General features: G+C 48.4%; 1 protein-coding gene across 4 annotated transcripts; it reads left to right on the top strand.

The window, feature by feature from the left end:
- The first annotated feature begins 3,803 nt into the window (after window positions 1-3,803).
- On the top strand, window positions 3,804-12,684 carry SCOC (short coiled-coil protein). Of its 4 annotated transcripts, none has more exons than XM_055144884.1 (4): window positions 3,804-3,908; window positions 8,581-8,652; window positions 9,016-9,096; window positions 11,100-12,684. In XM_055144884.1, exons 2-4 carry the CDS (start codon window positions 8,631-8,633, stop codon window positions 11,240-11,242), a joined length of 246 nt encoding a protein of 81 aa, XP_055000859.1. In that variant the 5' UTR covers window positions 3,804-3,908; window positions 8,581-8,630; the 3' UTR covers window positions 11,243-12,684. The 4 variants fall into 4 exon arrangements, with proteins under 4 accessions (XP_055000859.1, XP_055000857.1, XP_055000856.1 ...); XM_055144882.1 differs by having other exon boundaries at window positions 9,013-9,096; XM_055144881.1 differs by lacking the exon at window positions 3,804-3,908 and adding an exon at window positions 3,989-4,348.
- The last annotated feature ends 3,233 nt before the right edge of the window (window positions 12,685-15,917 follow it).

Genomic DNA, 15,917 nt, shown 5'->3' with positions numbered 1-15,917 from the left:
GAGGAAAAATAACACGCAACCAAATACACACTCAAAGTTGCAGGAGACAACTCTTGCCAGTGTGTACACTGTCACTACACACTACTCAAGGTATTACAGAACCTCACCATTAAGCCTCCAGGTCCCCTCGTGCCCGTTTGCAGCAGACCTTCTCCCGTATCCCAGCCCAGAGCACCACAGCTTCCATCACAACAGCCTCGTTGTGTCTGCTCTAGCCCTTGCTCTTTCTAAAACACACTGTGTGGACAATTTCTCTCTAGTTATTTTCATTCAGCATAACAGAATTCAGAACTGTAGTTTATTTTTCTTTTATTGCTGATGAGCTATTTTATGGTAATTCTATGATTGATTTAAATAGTTCTTAGATATTCCGGTTTGTTGTTTTGTTTTTTAGCCATTCTGGCAGTGCTCAGGGCTCACTCCTAGCTCTGAGCTCAGTAATCACCCCTGGCAGGGCTCTGGGCATCCCGCTGGGGTGCCAGGGATCAAACCCCGGCCAGCCCCATGCAAGGCAAGCTCCCTGCCCACTGAACTATTTCTCCAACCTCAGTTCTCAGATTTTCTGAATTCCATTTTTTGTTAAAAGGTACTGGAACCATTTTTTTCTCCCAGCCCAACCATTTATCTGACATTTTTCAAATGTCTTTCAAAGAGTAGACATATAAAATTTCATACAATGTAATTAATCTTTTTAAATGTTATAGTTGTTTTTCTGCTCTTTCTAAAACACCAACAATAGCTATCAAGGAGATTTTCCTCTGGTTGTGGCTTTTATGTTTGGTCTATGACCCATTTTGAATGAACAATTTTGTATATGCCATAAAAAGGTATTGGCCGTGGTTCCCCCACGCCTATACTGATATTCAGTTGTTTCAGAACCACTTGTTAAAATAAATCTATCCATTTTCAGAGAATTACCTTAGTACTATTGTGAAAATAAATTGACCATGCATGCATTATGAGTTTAGTCCTAGATTCTATTTTCTCCTTTATCTGGATGACTAACCTTATACCAATATTCTGTTTTATTGCTTTATCTTTATAATAAGACTTGAAATTAAATAATGCATGTCTTCTAACACTGAATTCTTTTACTAAACCATTTTGGCTATTCTAGATCCTGGTAACAATATTTGTAAACATAGAGATATTCATCTCTATTTTTTCCTCAAAGAGTTGTTCACAGTAATTGGTAACATTCAATATTTCAACACCAATCCCACCACCATTACACCTTCCCACCACCTTTATTTCAAGTTTTCCCATCACTACCCAAGCCTGCCCCAACAGTAGATGCTAAATAATTTATTTTGTATTTCTTGTTATGAATAATTGACTAAAAATGATCCAAAAATGTTTCTTAGAGGAAAGTGTGAAATTGTTGTATCTCATCTTGGAGCCATTAAGCCCTGAATTAGAGATCATTAACATGTTGTTAGAGTTTGAGTCTTGTGTGCTAATATATATGTATATATTTTTTATCAAGATTGGTTGTCTTCTACCTTATATCCCGTCAAATGTGGTGTGCTACTCCCGGTGTATCAGTAGTATAATTGTATGAAATATCTTGCGGCCAGTTTTGCAGCCCTGAGCTCCTGAAATTCTATAATTTTTTCACTGGGAGTTAGAACAGGAGTTAAAAAAATTTTTTTTTAACTGTATGGTGATTTTGGGGTCTGGAGGAATCTCTGCACTGTGCTGCTCTCTTCCACAATTCATTTGTGCGACTGAATCATGGCCACTAATGAGCTTAGATGGCCTCATCTCTGTTCTTGAGGTAGGCTTTTATATCTTTTACTTTCAAGGAAAGTCTATTCTATGTAAATAATCAAACTTATTGGCATAAGGTTGTTCATAGGTTCTCTCTTCACTTTTATTATTGGTAATTTATAACATAGTCCTAATTATGTCCAAGGCTTTAATTTGATTACTCTTTAAAAAATGATCACCTTTTGGTTAGCTTTATCTGTTTTATCATTATTCAGTATGATTTCTTTTTTGCTCTACATTTCCATATTCTAGCATTTGTTTTTCTAGTTTTCTCAGTGAATGCTTAGGTTCATGATTTGAAACCTTTGTTTTTCAAATCATGATTTGATTTAGTGGCTTAAAAAAAGCATTCTCTAGGGGCTGGAGCAATAGTACAGCGGGTAGGGCGTTTGTCTTGCACGTGGCCGACCCGGGTTCGATTCCCAGCATCCCATATGGTCCTCTGAGCACCGCCAGGGGTGATTCCTGAGTGCAGAGCCAGGAATAACCTCTGTGCATTGCCTGGTGTGACCCAAAAAAAGCAAAAAAAAAAGCATTCTCTAAGCAAACCAAATGAACAAAATGTGTAAAAGACAGACCGTTCTGGGCTGGGGGAAGGAAGGGAGGGAGGGAGGAAGCAGGGAAGGAAGGAGGGAAGAAGGCAAGGAGGGAAAGGAAGGCAGGCAGGAAAGAAGGAAGGAAGGAGGAAGGAAGGAAGGAGAGGGGAAAAAAGAGGAAGGATGGAAGGAAGAGGGAAAGGACTGAAGTTCAAACATTGCAGTGGAGGATCTTGAAGGCACTGAGCTAAAGACAAAAAGTGTGATTCCATTGAGTGAGTTTCAGAGCCAGAAGAAACGTTGTTATCAGGGGCTTCAGGGAGAGGTAAATAAGCATTTGATTAAGGTAGAATGTGAGCTTTCAAAGTCTCTCCAGTCTTGGATATTTTATTCACATCAAATCAATCTTCCACTTATTCAGTGCCTGCATTGCAAGCAAGCAAAATCGTTAAATTGTAGATCATTGTTGAAGCTAAATGTCTAGTTTTCAAACAACGGATGCTAGTGTGTATATATTTGTATCTATAATTTAGACTTTGTATATAAACGGCAGTTTATGTAAGTCTATCACTCAGTTGCTTCAAGGAATGAAGGCCAGAAACAAAATATCAAGAAACAGGTAGACAGACATAAGGGTTGTCTCTGCAAGACGCTGGGAACTGCCAGTTAAAACAAGAAAACAGAAACTGCTTTGTGTTCGTGTGTCTAAGGACTGCAAAAAGCCAGGTAACATTGCACGCCCTACTCTGCCTGTCAGGCAGGCATTTCACACTGCGTGTGATCTTGAGCAAGACATCAGCCACTTCTCACTTGTTTCTGCGGGTCGTCTTTAGGATCCAGTGGCGTTGAATGATGGAGAATATTGCATACACAAAATGCGGGTAGGGATATTTTTCTCTAAAATATTTTTCTAAAATATTATATTATTAAGCAGTCAGATGTACTATTACTAGGGGATTAATAATAGTTTTAGGAGGGTATGGAGAGGAACGTTCCACGAGATGTACTAAGAGCTCTCGGATGGTGGAATCAAACCAGGAAAAAAAAATTTTTTTTTAAACTGAAGATCCAGCATCGGCCTGCTTTCGGCTTTGCATTTTGTTCTCAAACGCCCTTTCCTGGAATTTGAATGCTTCCTCTCTCGCCCAGCTTTGCGTTTCCCTGACCTCCTTCCCGACAGCTGTCAGAATCCCGCACCCAGGAATTCCAACCCGGGCGTCCAGGGTCCCTCTGGGAACGAGGAGGAGCTCCGCTAGGACCCGCTTTCACGCGCGCTCCACTTCGTCTCTGCACTTTGATTGGCTCGCTCTTCCCGGACCCGCCCACCGCGACCTCAATCCTGATTGGAGGCGAATGGCCTTTTGTTGTGGCAAAAAAAGGAGAGCTCGGGCTTTCCGGGCCCTCCGATTGGAGGAGCTGGGTGGCTGCGACGTCCGGCGTGCCTCCGGGAGTTGTGATTGGCGGACTGCGGGGCGGGACGGGGCGGGAACTCCCTCTCGGCGCATGCTCGTGGGAGGAAGAGGGCGGAGTCAGCGGTGTCAGTTGTACCCGGAGTCGGGGCCTGGGGCGACCTGCGCAGCGCTCCGGCGGCTCGGGCGGCAGGTGAGGACAGTTCCTGGGCGGCGCGGGGCCGGGCCCGGGCGCCTGCAGCTGCCGCCGCGGGAGCCCCGCGGGCTCGGCGAGCCGGGCGGGCGGGCCCCGGCGTCGGGCCTGGGCGCGTGGAGCCGCGCATAGGGGCTGGGCGGGCACCCGGCCCCGTCCCTCCCGGCGCCCGCTGCCGCCCACCCCCGGCTCGGCCCGAGGGTCCTGCAAGAGGCCGGCCCGGCCCCGGCGCTCCCCGGGATTGTGACGTCCCCGGGGCTGCAGCCTCTCCCGTGCCCGCCGACCCCGTGCCCCCCTTCACGCCCTTGCGTGACCCCCAGCCCGGAACCCACCCACCTCACCACCACCACGCACCTACCCCGTCTCCCTTCTCCGCCACCCGAGCAGTCGTGGAGCCTCCATGCCGCAGGAAGGGGACGGGATTTCACACCGGCTGCCGAGTTAGTAGAAACTGCCAGAGATGCACTACTCCGGGGCGGGGTGGGGGCCTGCAGGGGGTCCGGCGAACTCCGCCGGCTTAGGGCCGCGTGGGCGAGGTGGCAGGGGTGTTCCAGACGGGGCGTCTAGGCCTGGCACCCACGCGCGATGTGGCGGCACCCAAAGGCGAGGCAAAGCAGGGCCCAGGCGCCGAGCCGCGGTGCGGGTGGGTGGCGGGGACCCCCAGGCCCAAGCTGCGTGCGTGATCCAGGTGGGGACGCGCGGTGGGTGATGAAGCCCAGGTGGGCGGGCGCCGTTCAGCCGGGTGGTGGCTTATCTCGGTGTTGGAAAAGGGGTCCCGAGTGGACCAAGTTTCGGACGCTGTGTGCTGGTAGGACACATGAGTGTTTGTATCTAAACGCCCAGTGAGCGTTATTGGAGGATTCCTGCTAGCTCCCTTCATGCCAGAGGCCCAAAGTCAGCTTTAGATGCAAAGCGTTTGAGGGGCCAGGGGGAGAGTCCAGTGTGCAGGACACTTGCCTCACTTGTGGCCAACCTGCTTGGTTCGATCCCAGAGCACTGCTGGAGGAGTGATCCTTGAGCACAGCTAGGAGGAAGCCCTGAGCACCGCTGGGTGTGGCCCCCAGAAAAGGGGGAACAGTCAACTGAAATTATTCAACTATTGGGGGAAAGTCTCAAAATCTCAAGTCTCAGCTGGGATCTTACCTGGAACTGGCTGGGGCAGAAACAGCTGCCGCCTTGGTTCTAGGTTCTGTCGGTAACTGCTTCTGGGCTTGATCCTGGCTGAGCCAGTATGGTCTTGGGCCTTGCTTTGTGATACAAGACAGCTGGTCCAGATCTCTGTAAAGTCTTGTCTTTCTGTGGCCTGGGTTAGAGCTAAAAGAGAAGATAATTGCTCCCATTCATGGAATATCTGCTGTGTCCTGCTGCAGTGGCAGTTTACATCCCAGCTCATTAACTGGGCACAGCAAACCTCTGAGAACAGATGGTCACCCTCCTTGTACAACGAGGACACTGAGGCAGAATGCGTGTTTGCAAGACTCGAGGTTGGGGAGCTTGGAGCCGAGCTGTTGGGTTTTAGTCCCTCCCTGAAATTCCTGTTCTGATGGCGGTGCTAAGGGGGTAAGAGGAGGGAAGTCGTGCTACTTTGGGGAGCACTGTTGGAGGAGATTGAGGTATGTGTGGTAAAAGAGTCTTTGTTCGTGATGAAGTGTGTGGGGTAGAAAATGGGTCTCTCCTGATGCTCCTTGGGCTTCACGTTTTCCCTGCCTTCTGCGAACCAAATTATCAAAATAATTCTAAGGTTCTTTTCCATTAAGATTAGATATTAGTGGATTGATTCATATGTGGCCCAAATCCCAGAAAATGCTTTTTCTTTATCTATCACTTTGGTCATTCCAGAACACTGACATTGTAGATAACTTGTTGATTTTAGTATTGAACTGGGACATACGCAGAAAAGAGCGTAGCATCCTTCCACTGTGTTGGAGGTCAAAGTCAGGTATACCGATTTCACGGTTATTTGTTGTGGTAACACATGTGGCCTGCTGCTCTTAGTGCCACAGTATTCCAGCTGTACTCTGAAAAGGACTGGATGTTGGGCCGGGGGCTTGCTTTGCCTGAGCCTTGTCAGGAACGCCCCCAAACAGCAGCAGAGATACTGCATATTTCACATCTGAAGCACTTTCACGTACTGCTGAGCCGGGGAGTCAGCCAAGTTGCTGTCTGCGGTTGCTGAGTGCTCCCAAGATCATGCTCCGTTTGCTTCGGCTGTCCACACTCCACCAGCCACACCAGGGGCTGATGGGAAGTGCTCTTCTCCGAGGGAAATGACGACTGAACTTCTCACTCGGAGATACCCCGGGAGAGTGAGAGAGAGAATCTTTCCACTGCAGATAAATAGGTCGAGTGACAAAACAAATACTTTTGAAAGGGTTTTTAGTGGCAGACTGCTTGGATCTATGTAGATGTATATGCGTGTATGTACGTGCACACGCTGTATCTACTCTGTGTGTGTGTGTGTGTGTGTGTGTACATGTTTTTACAGTAGTGATGACCCAGGAAATCAGACCATGGGCAGAGCTGAAGAAGGGCGGCTCTGATGGGGGCCGAGCTGTTCACCCCCCGCCCCGTGCAGTGAGTTCATTCCCCAGCAGTGCAGTGCAGTGCCCGCAGCTTTCAGATGCTGCCCTGCCTTCCATGAGGGCTAGCCCAAGTGTGAACACCGAGGGCTCTGCGTGGATTCCACGTCAGCATCTGATGTCACATGCTTTTGTTGCAGCGGAGAGGGACCCTTTCCTGAGCTGGTTGGGATTATAGCCCTAGATGCAGCGAGTTTGGGTATCAGTGCTCAGGCCAGGGAGACATGATGTTTTGGCTCTAGTAGGTGCTCAGTGAAACTTAAAAGGGTAATGTTGACAGACACTCCCAAGTGCCTTCAAGAAGTAGCTCTGAGGGCCAGTTTTCACTAATAAGATCTGGTAGCATTATTTAATAAATATTGTGCACATTGGAAGCAGATGAATGTCAGCAGTAGGACGGAACACTTTCCGCAAGAACTGTGTGCTTTTAACCTTTCTTGAGTCTTGAATAGGAATAACTGTTAATATGTGTGCATTTACATCCTGACTTATTTTAACTATAACTTGTAGATGACAGGTTGGCATTTTTAGTTCATGTTTTGAATGTGAATTTTGAATGTCTAGTATTTTTCTTTTGAACTTTCATGTCCAAAAGTATTAAATGCTTTATAGAAAACAATATTTTAATAATAAATTTTTTTTTTTGCTTTTTGGGTCACACCCAGCGATGCTCAGGGGTTAGTCCTGGCTTTGCACTCAAGAATTACTCCTGGCAGTGCCTGTGGGACCATATGGGATGCTGGGAATTGAACCCGGGTTGGCCGCGTGCAAGGCAAACTTATTATTAAAGGGGCCGCTGTGATATAGCTCCGGCCCCTTTAATAATAATTTTTAAAGAACAGCTAGTATACTTTTTCATTTTGGTGCTTGAACCACTCCTGGCTCTGTGCCCAGAAGGCACCTGTGTGTCTCAGAGGACCCTATGTGATGCCAGAGATCAGACCTGGGTCAGCTGGATGCAAGGCAAGCACCTTACTCTCTACTATCTCTCTGGCCCACAAACAATATTTTAAAAGATACACCATAAAATTGTTTTTAGTTGCCACTCCATTGGAAGTCACAACTTTAACTAGATTCTGAAAGGACGTTTCACTGTTGGCAGCTTACTAGATTGTAGATTAGATGTTGCAGTGAAGATCCAAACACACATATGTATGTACAATTCTTTTCCTTCTTTGTAACTTCTTTCGACTACGTTTCCAAAAGAAAATACTTAATGAAAAATATTTCAGCACTCTTGACTAACTGCCCAGTGGTCCCAAGTGGGTCTCGGGCTGAAAGCAGCGGCCTTCGGGGACGGGGCACACAGAGTCCCTCCCTCCCGGTAGCCCCCGCCATATCCTCTGCCACACGTTTGGGTGGCCCGGCTGAGAGCCCCACGTGAGCCCGCAGGCTGGACGGGAAGGTCACCTAGAAGCCCCCAGACTCGGTGTGAACCAGCTCAGGCAGGGACATGTGACAGTGTGACAGTGATCACAGATTGACTTTTATCACCTATTTCCTGATCATTCCTTTTGTTGTTTTGTTGTTGTAACAAGTAATGTGAAGTCAGTTTAATGTTCCTGCTGAGGGGCACGATCAGGGCTGGGGGGCACAGCAGGGACACCGGGAGACTGGGGTGGACAGCGGGGACAGTGCGGGGCTGGGGTGGGAACATTGTCTGAACATAAACATTGTCTTGTATCATTAACAACTTTGCCAAGCATGGTGTTTAAATTTTACAAAGAAAAATAATTAAGCATTATAAATTTTATTTTGTTGTTCAGCTTTACAAAAAAATCACATATTTTAAATTTATGCCGAGTATTTAATTTTTTTTTCCATAATTTGCTAACATCTTTTTTCAAAGAATCAAAAACAGTGCTATTATATATTTCTCTGATCACCAAGGAACTCCACGTTTCTCCTGTCTATTTATTACTATTTTTGTCAACTATTTGTGTGTGTGCTTTGCTTATTTTCCCATTGGGTCTTTATTCTTCGAAATAGCAAACCATGTGAAAGGCTCCTTCTGGACCGCACACTTGTTTCCTGAAGGCACGCTTAGGGTTGGTTGCTGTCTGTGTTCACGCCTCTGACTTTCCGTCTTGCAGATCATCCACCCAGGACTTGGTGTCCAAGGCACAGAGGCTCCTTAGCCACGATGATGAATGCGGACATGGACGGTAAGTTCTTCCTCTTCCCCTTTGTCCCTTCCCGGCCCTGTGGCTGCCTTTGCTTCACGAGCAGTGAAGAGAGCAGGCAGGGAGGATCAAGCAGGCTTGGAGCGTGGCTAAGTGGCCTAGACCCCGGCTGGCTTGAGGCAGGGCTCAGGCATCGTGCATTCATTGACCGAGATTGTGGGGAAGTTCCGTCTCCATCTCGGTGTTCGTGTCTCTGGTGTGGGGATCTAGTTTTTTTTTTTTTTTTTTTTTTTTTTTACAGTCTTGTATAAGTAAAACAATGGATAGAAAATATCTTGCAGATCTTCACGCTGCACACGTGCTATCTAACGTTCCTAGTAAATGTGAACCTTTTCGTTACAGCAGTTGATGCTGAAAATCAGGTGGAACTGGAGGAAAAGACGCGCCTCATTAATCAGGTGCTGGAGCTCCAACATACGCTTGAAGGTGAGCTTGCGTTTCTCACTTCTCTTGGGTGACATCTAACTGACGTCGTAAGGATTGATGATGCTGACTTTTGCTCGTGAGCATGCACAGCTTTTCAAAGTCCATTTTCATCTTCTTCATCCCTTTGCCCTGTGGTTTTGGCAAGTTTTGTGTGTGTTTTTTGTTACTTTATCGTTTGTTGTGTACGATTTTGGAGACCAAAGCCAGGCTCTCCCTAGTCAGGCGAGCACCCCTCCTGCACACATCCCTGGTCGCTGGTTGCTGATTTTGTTTCTGTCTGGGGGGAGGGTGTGGGCTGTGCCCTGCGGTGCTCAGGGGTGACTGCTGGCGGTCGGGGGGTCACGTGCAGTGCCAGGTCTCCTGCAGGGCAAGTGCCTCCCCCTAGCCCCCCTTCTCAGGCCCGGTGCTGGTGCTTCTGAAGCACAGTTGCGCCTCCGGACGTCAGCGTGGCCATGCGTGTCTCTGCGTCACAGTGTCCTGGCCTCACCGAAGCGGGAGTTAACCGCAGGCTTCTCTTTCTTTGGCTTTTTGGGTCACACCCAGCGATGCTTGGGGTTACTCCTGGCTCTGCTCTCAGGAATCACTCCTAGCAGTGCTCAGGGGACCGTATGGGATGCCAGGGATCGAACCCAGGTAGACCATGTGCAAGGAACAATGCCCAGTCCGCCGCGCTGTTACTCTGGCCCGAGGCGTCTCATTTTCTAATGTGCATGAAAGCGCTCCAGCCTCTGGGTTTTCCGTGGGGCGTTGGATTTTGATGCCACTGGGAGCAGACGGTGTCCCCCCGCTGGCAGCCTCCGTGCCACACCGAGGAAAGCCAGGCGCCCGCCTTCACCCCGCAGGGCCCTGCCGCTCCCGCCGCCTCCCTCGGCTCAGCTCGCGCCTGCCAGGCCTGGCCCCGGAGCCATCCCCAGCTCAGCCTGGCGCCCTCCTCCCTTTCCTGTTGTCCGTGGCCACACTCCTTATCCAGGGACGGACCCTGGGCTGCAGACAGTACAGCGGGACAGGCACTGGTCAGTCCCCAGCAGCCCAGGTGGTCTCCTGAGCACCACTCGGAGTGATCCAGGAGTCAGCCCTGAGCACTTCTGGGTGCGGCCCCAGAGAATCCAGAAAGGGGTTTTCTTGACTGCGCATCCCAGACAGGCAGCTTCTGTTTCCCGTGACATTCGCCCCGTTTCCCTTTCCTCCTGCCCCTGCTCCGGCCCCCTTGAGTGCGCACGTGCCCGCAGGGAGAATGTGAGTCCCGCGCGGGCAGAGGGTTCTATTGTCCCCGCTGCCTCTAGGTCCTCGAGAACATTCAGTCATGAGTGAATAGAGGGTTTTAAAAGGTACGTAACAATCCGTTGGGACCCTGCTTGTATCCAGGATATGAATTCAGTTGTGATCACATTTTCTTAAATATTTCTGATAGATCTTTATGTTGGTTAAGACACGAGCCAGATCCACATCTTAAAAGCAAAGTCCATTTTTTCATCTTTTGTAGGTAACCACTTTAAAAATGGGACCACTTACCATAAATGGTATTTACAGTGAATAACATTAAATCTAATATGAAATCTTAAAAAAAATTTATTATTATTATTAATTGAAGAAATCTCAAAATTTTTTTATTATTATTGATTGAAGAAATCTCAAAATTTCAAGAAAGTTTGATGATTGATAACCACCGTCTACTTAACTTTTTGGTGGGGGTTGTTTCCTAACCACACCTTGAGGTATTCAGGGCTACTCTGTAGCAGTGCTCATGGGGGGACCAGGTGGTGGCACGTGTCAGACTAGGGTCCGCCACAAGCAAAGCAAGTGCCTCAACCACCAGACCGTCTCGCCTGCCCTGTACCTCAGCTTTGAAAGTATTCGGATTCAAAACGGACCTTGAGGACTTGTGGATGATATTAAAATGATTATCAGTAAGCATTTAATAATGTGGAGTCATTTGCTACCATTTTACTAATAATGAACTTTTGTGTGCACGTGTGTGTGTGTTTTTTTTTTTTTTAATATAGATCTTTCTGCAAGAGTAGATGCAGTTAAGGAAGAAAATCTGAAGCTAAAGTCGGAAAATCAAGTTCTTGGACAATATATAGAAAACCTCATGTCAGCTTCTAGTGTTTTTCAAACCACTGACACAAAAAGCAAAAGAAAGTAAGGGCTGACGTCCCTTTGATTTTACAAAATTGCTGCTGATCTTTTCCTTTAAAATTTGGGTAGATTCCAAAAGTTAGAGTGCTTTTGTCTGTGGCTTCATTGACTCTTTACGAAGGGGATTCAGATCTCGGCAGAAATTTTCAGAGCAGAACAGAAGACTCCTGTGGTTTGTGTTAGTCTATAAAAACGTGCAGGTGTATTGTAGAGACTTTATAATTAGAAATGCATATATTTATGAAACTTGAAGATGAATGTTTTATGCAATTTGCTTTGATTTCTAGATTTAGCACTGTCTTTTATTATAGACATAGTAAGAGATGCAAGAAATTAACCATGTTGTGAAAAAGTGACCAAAATCACGTACTGAATGCACAGCTTTATGTCCCTGCCCACCGTCGCGTGCCTCTTCCCGTCTGCTTTCTCCTCCCCTGCCCGTCCCCTGCGGGAAACACTGGTTTCTCCTGTGTAAGTGTAACTTTAGTAGTCGATATTCTGAAATCTGTCTGTTGAAACTTAACCAAAATAAGGCACTGGCTCAGTTTGAGCTTATTGTTATACTTAGGATCAAGAATAGAATAGTATTGTATTGTTTTCTCTTTAATCAGTTGAAAGCAGAAGCTATAAAAAATGGATTTTATGTCTTTGAAATTGATCTGTCAAATTGGGGAGATTGGTTCAAACTTCCCTTTGCACAGAATAACCCATTTGGTATCTGAAAAGATGAGCTCTGGTTAAATGTGTTTGAGACGGTTATTTTGAGGGAAATAGAAATAGGGTGGAAGAGTAATTGGCAAACAGTAGTAACCAGATCCAAATGTGTCGCTCCAGATTTGTGTTATCTTCAGCACAGATTAGACCCGTGGGGAATATACATATATCTGTATGTATGAAAGTGGATAGAAGTTTGACTAACCTTGTTAGTCACATTCCAGCCACATCTGGAAGAGAGTTTGGCCTCAGTATTTATCTATAGTATCTAGAGATCAACTCTGCAAAATAGCTTGAGGTTAATAGTATCAGAATCATGAATAAAATGGGAGTGTTGTACCTGCATATTAATAGATGCATATTCAGTATTTTATCTCACTACTTCTCCCAGAATTTTCTGTAAATCCAACTATTTGGTTTGCAGAGTTGTCAGTCTTTAATAATTTCTAAAAAATTAATGTGTAGATGACATTTGGTAAAGAAGTTACAGAATTAGAAGTAATACTAAGCTGTTACATAGAAAAAGAGCCACTAATATAACTTCAGATTAGTAGGTTTGAGCTACTTTGAAGTGGAATAATCTTGGGTTGTATTGGTGTATGATTTGGTGAATGAATTCAGCTGAATGACTATAATAGATAAGCTACAAACATTTTACTTCCTTTTTGTGAACTAATTTACACTTAAGATTGTGTCGCGATTATGCTTTGCTGTTTAATAAAAAGCTGTTTCAGAGCCTGTGTTTCGATGTGGCTGTTCGGGAGCTGGGGGGCACGGTGGGAGGTGCAGTGACGTGCCCAGGACTTGCTCAAGGCGAGTCGGAGCAGGTCTCTATCCAGTACCGGCCACGAGATGTTTAGGGGAATATTTTAAATTTATATATTAAAAAAAAACCCAACAAACAACCTTTTCAAGCATATAATTCAAAGGATCGAAGAAATCGGGGAGAGGTGGTCGTGTTTTATAGGCCGGACTCGGCTCCCACACTCGGTGGTAGAGAGCAGAGGAGATCCCGTCCCGAGTGTCTCGGGAGCACTGACTTCCTGCCCTGTGGCGGAGAGGGGGGCAGTCACACCCTCGAGAGGAGCCGGGGACGTGGTCTCCTGCGGGAAGCCGTCGCCAGCTACAGCGTGATTGCCTCGGAAGAGATGCTGTGACTCCTGCTGGTCCGTCTGCAGCTTGGTTCCCACACAGAGAATGGTTTTGATTCTTCCTGGTCCCATTCCTGTCGGCTCAAAACCCAGGAATTCTATCCAGATCCACCTTGGAGTGGTCTGACCCTACCCTAAACCAGTGGCAGATGATTTTGCCTCACCCTCGCCCCCCCAAGCCCCCCCCCCCCGCCCCGTTCTAAGGGGTTGGTGGAGAAAGGTGGGCCCAGGGGCACGCCAACGAGGAAAGGCTGCCAGCCATCCCCGAATGCTCCTGCCCTGCCCTGCCCCGCCCTGTCCGCCTAGTCCACTGCACCGTGCGGCTGCCCCGGCCCTGAGTCAGAGCTGGGCCCATTCTCTCCCGGGACGCTCAGAACTTGCACCTTTTACTTGAGGCTCCAAACTCAGTCTGAGTCTACAGAAACCTCAGGCTCTTTCCTAAATCAGATTCTCCAGCAGGCCCTGCCTCTAGTAGAGGGGACAGTGGCGCCCCCCTCGGCCTCTGGCAGGCCCCTGTGGGAAGGCACGCCTCTTAGTTTGGCTTTCCCACGTGGCAGGGGCTGGAGAGATGGCACAGAAGGGAGGGCGCTTGCCTTGCACACGGTTGACTTGGGTTCAATTTCCAGCATCCCATATGGTCCCCTGAGTACCTCCAGGAGAACCCCTATGCATCGCCGGGTGTGACCCAAAAAAAAGAAAAAAGAAAAAAGTCTTAACAAGGTTCCTACCCCGCCCTCCGCCTGTGACCTAATGTGACTCAGGCAGCCACATGCAATGCGTACGTCTTAAGCACCAGATTCTCTCCAGCCCTGCAAAATTGATCTTAAGTCTCAGGATAACCTTGGACGTTCCCCACTGTGTTTCTCCCTCCCAATGCCCTCCAGCAGTTATCCTCAGAGGGTGCTTCAGGGTTGGTAGTTCTTCAATGTCATGAAGATCAGAGATCACCGTAAGTTGTCTGGACCATTGGTGAACTGTGGCGGGAGAGACAGGAGTTCAGGAAGGACTCGGAACTAGAAGGGGAGGATTTAGTTACTCTCTGGCTCCTCTGAAATAAAATCTCTATCCTAGTGAGAAGAGACAAATTTAAAAAGGATTTTGTTGAAGAAAGTCCTTTTTATAATTTGTAAATGATAAAATTTAGACCCATGTAATGTTGGGGTGATGGTGAGGAATGATGCCAGAAATAAAAATCATCCATGGAAATCACTGTATCACTATCACTGTCATCCCATTGTTCATTGATTTACTCGAGCGGGTGCCAGTAACGTCTCCATTCGTCCCAGCCCTGAGATTTTAGCAGCCTCTCCTTACTCATCTTTCCCAACGATTGGAGGCTCTTTTCAGGGTCAGGGGAGTGAGACCTGTTACTGTTACTGTTTTTGGCATATTGACTATGCCATGGGGAGCTTGCCAGGCTCTGCCATGCGGGGGGGGGGGGGGGATACTCGGTAGCTTGCCGGGCTCTCCGAGAGGCAGATATATTTAATTCCCTCTGATGATGTGTCGCGTGGCTGCTTTGCAGCCACATGGCCCAGGAATATGTTCACTCGTGTGAGGCCCGGCCCGAGCATGTGGAAAGCGGCCTGGAGTGTGGGGGCGACTGGGTAGTGGAGGTTGGCTGCTGGGGCTGGGTCCCTTGGGGCGGGGAGGGCTCCCACCCATCCCCCTCCGGGGTCCCCGAGTGAAAACAGTCTGCCGCAGAGTCCGGTGGCATGGCTATGGGGGCCTCATTTTATGTTCCCTTCTGGGAGAAGCAGCCGTGAGTCTGGACAGTGGTCGGGAGATTATCTGGCACCGGCAGGAGGTGGCTTATGGGTGTGACCCCGGGTCACTGGAGACTAGGGGAGGCAGGCAGAGGATCTCTGCTCCCGGGTCCCATTGAGCCCAGGACCCAAGATCACAAAGTTCTGCATTACCTGGGTCCCGTGGGACCTCGCTCATGCGTGCCACCCGGCTACCACCCAGCTGCCGTCACGCGCCAAGCCACTTTGCACACGCTCGGGCCGAGCCTCGTCCATGGGAATAAACTACATAATAGTTACTTTAAGATCATGCATTTCTAGATGGCATGTCAAATGTTTCATGTTATCAAAACTTGAAAATAATCCCACATTTTATAAAGGCCGGAAGCTGCGTGCATGGGACACACTGCGTGGCTGGGTCTGTTGGGCAGGTCCTGACTCCATCTGGTTCCTTTGGGTGCTCCAAACGCAGAGCACAAAAAGGGGAGTGATCGCAAGACGGGATCCGCTCAGTGAGGAGGAAGGAGCTGCCCCCGTCTCTGCTGCCACCCTGGAGAGCGGGGAGAGAAACGCTGCCCTTACCTTCATGCTCACGTCACTGACGTCGGGGTGAGTACGACTGACTGAGATGTGTGGCTTCCTTTAGCTGAAGGGGGAGGCACTAGTGGGCAGGGTGCAGGCCCCGGGGGTGTGTCCTGGGACGGGGCCTGTGTGTTACTCCCCTCCTGGCAGGAAGCGCCCTCCTCACTTTGTGCTCGCGCGGGCCGAGATGACTTTCCAGGCGGCCAGCCTCCAACTCGGGTCCGGCAGGGCCTGGAAATGCCGGCGCAGCAGCACGGCTGCATCCTAAAGTAGCGGCGTTTGGCAGCTGCTCTGCGGCTGGAGACTGCAGGGGCAACGCCGCAGACAAGTACCCGACTTCAGGTAGACGGGCGGTGTCAGCAGGAGGGAAAGCTGCAGATACAAATCAGGATGCTGGCGTCTGTTGTCAGGAAATCCTGGCAGCGAACGGCCAGTCATTTTGCATCTCCCCGATGGTTTACCTCGTCAGGAGGGTACGGTGGTTTCTGAG

The sequence above is a fragment of the Sorex araneus genome, chromosome 7 (assembly GCF_027595985.1).
Source record: "Sorex araneus isolate mSorAra2 chromosome 7, mSorAra2.pri, whole genome shotgun sequence".
In the NCBI taxonomy this organism is placed as follows: Eukaryota; Metazoa; Chordata; class Mammalia; order Eulipotyphla; family Soricidae; genus Sorex; species Sorex araneus.
The sequence above is the reverse complement of the archived record's forward strand: the minus strand, read 5'-3'. Positions and strand labels throughout refer to the sequence as shown.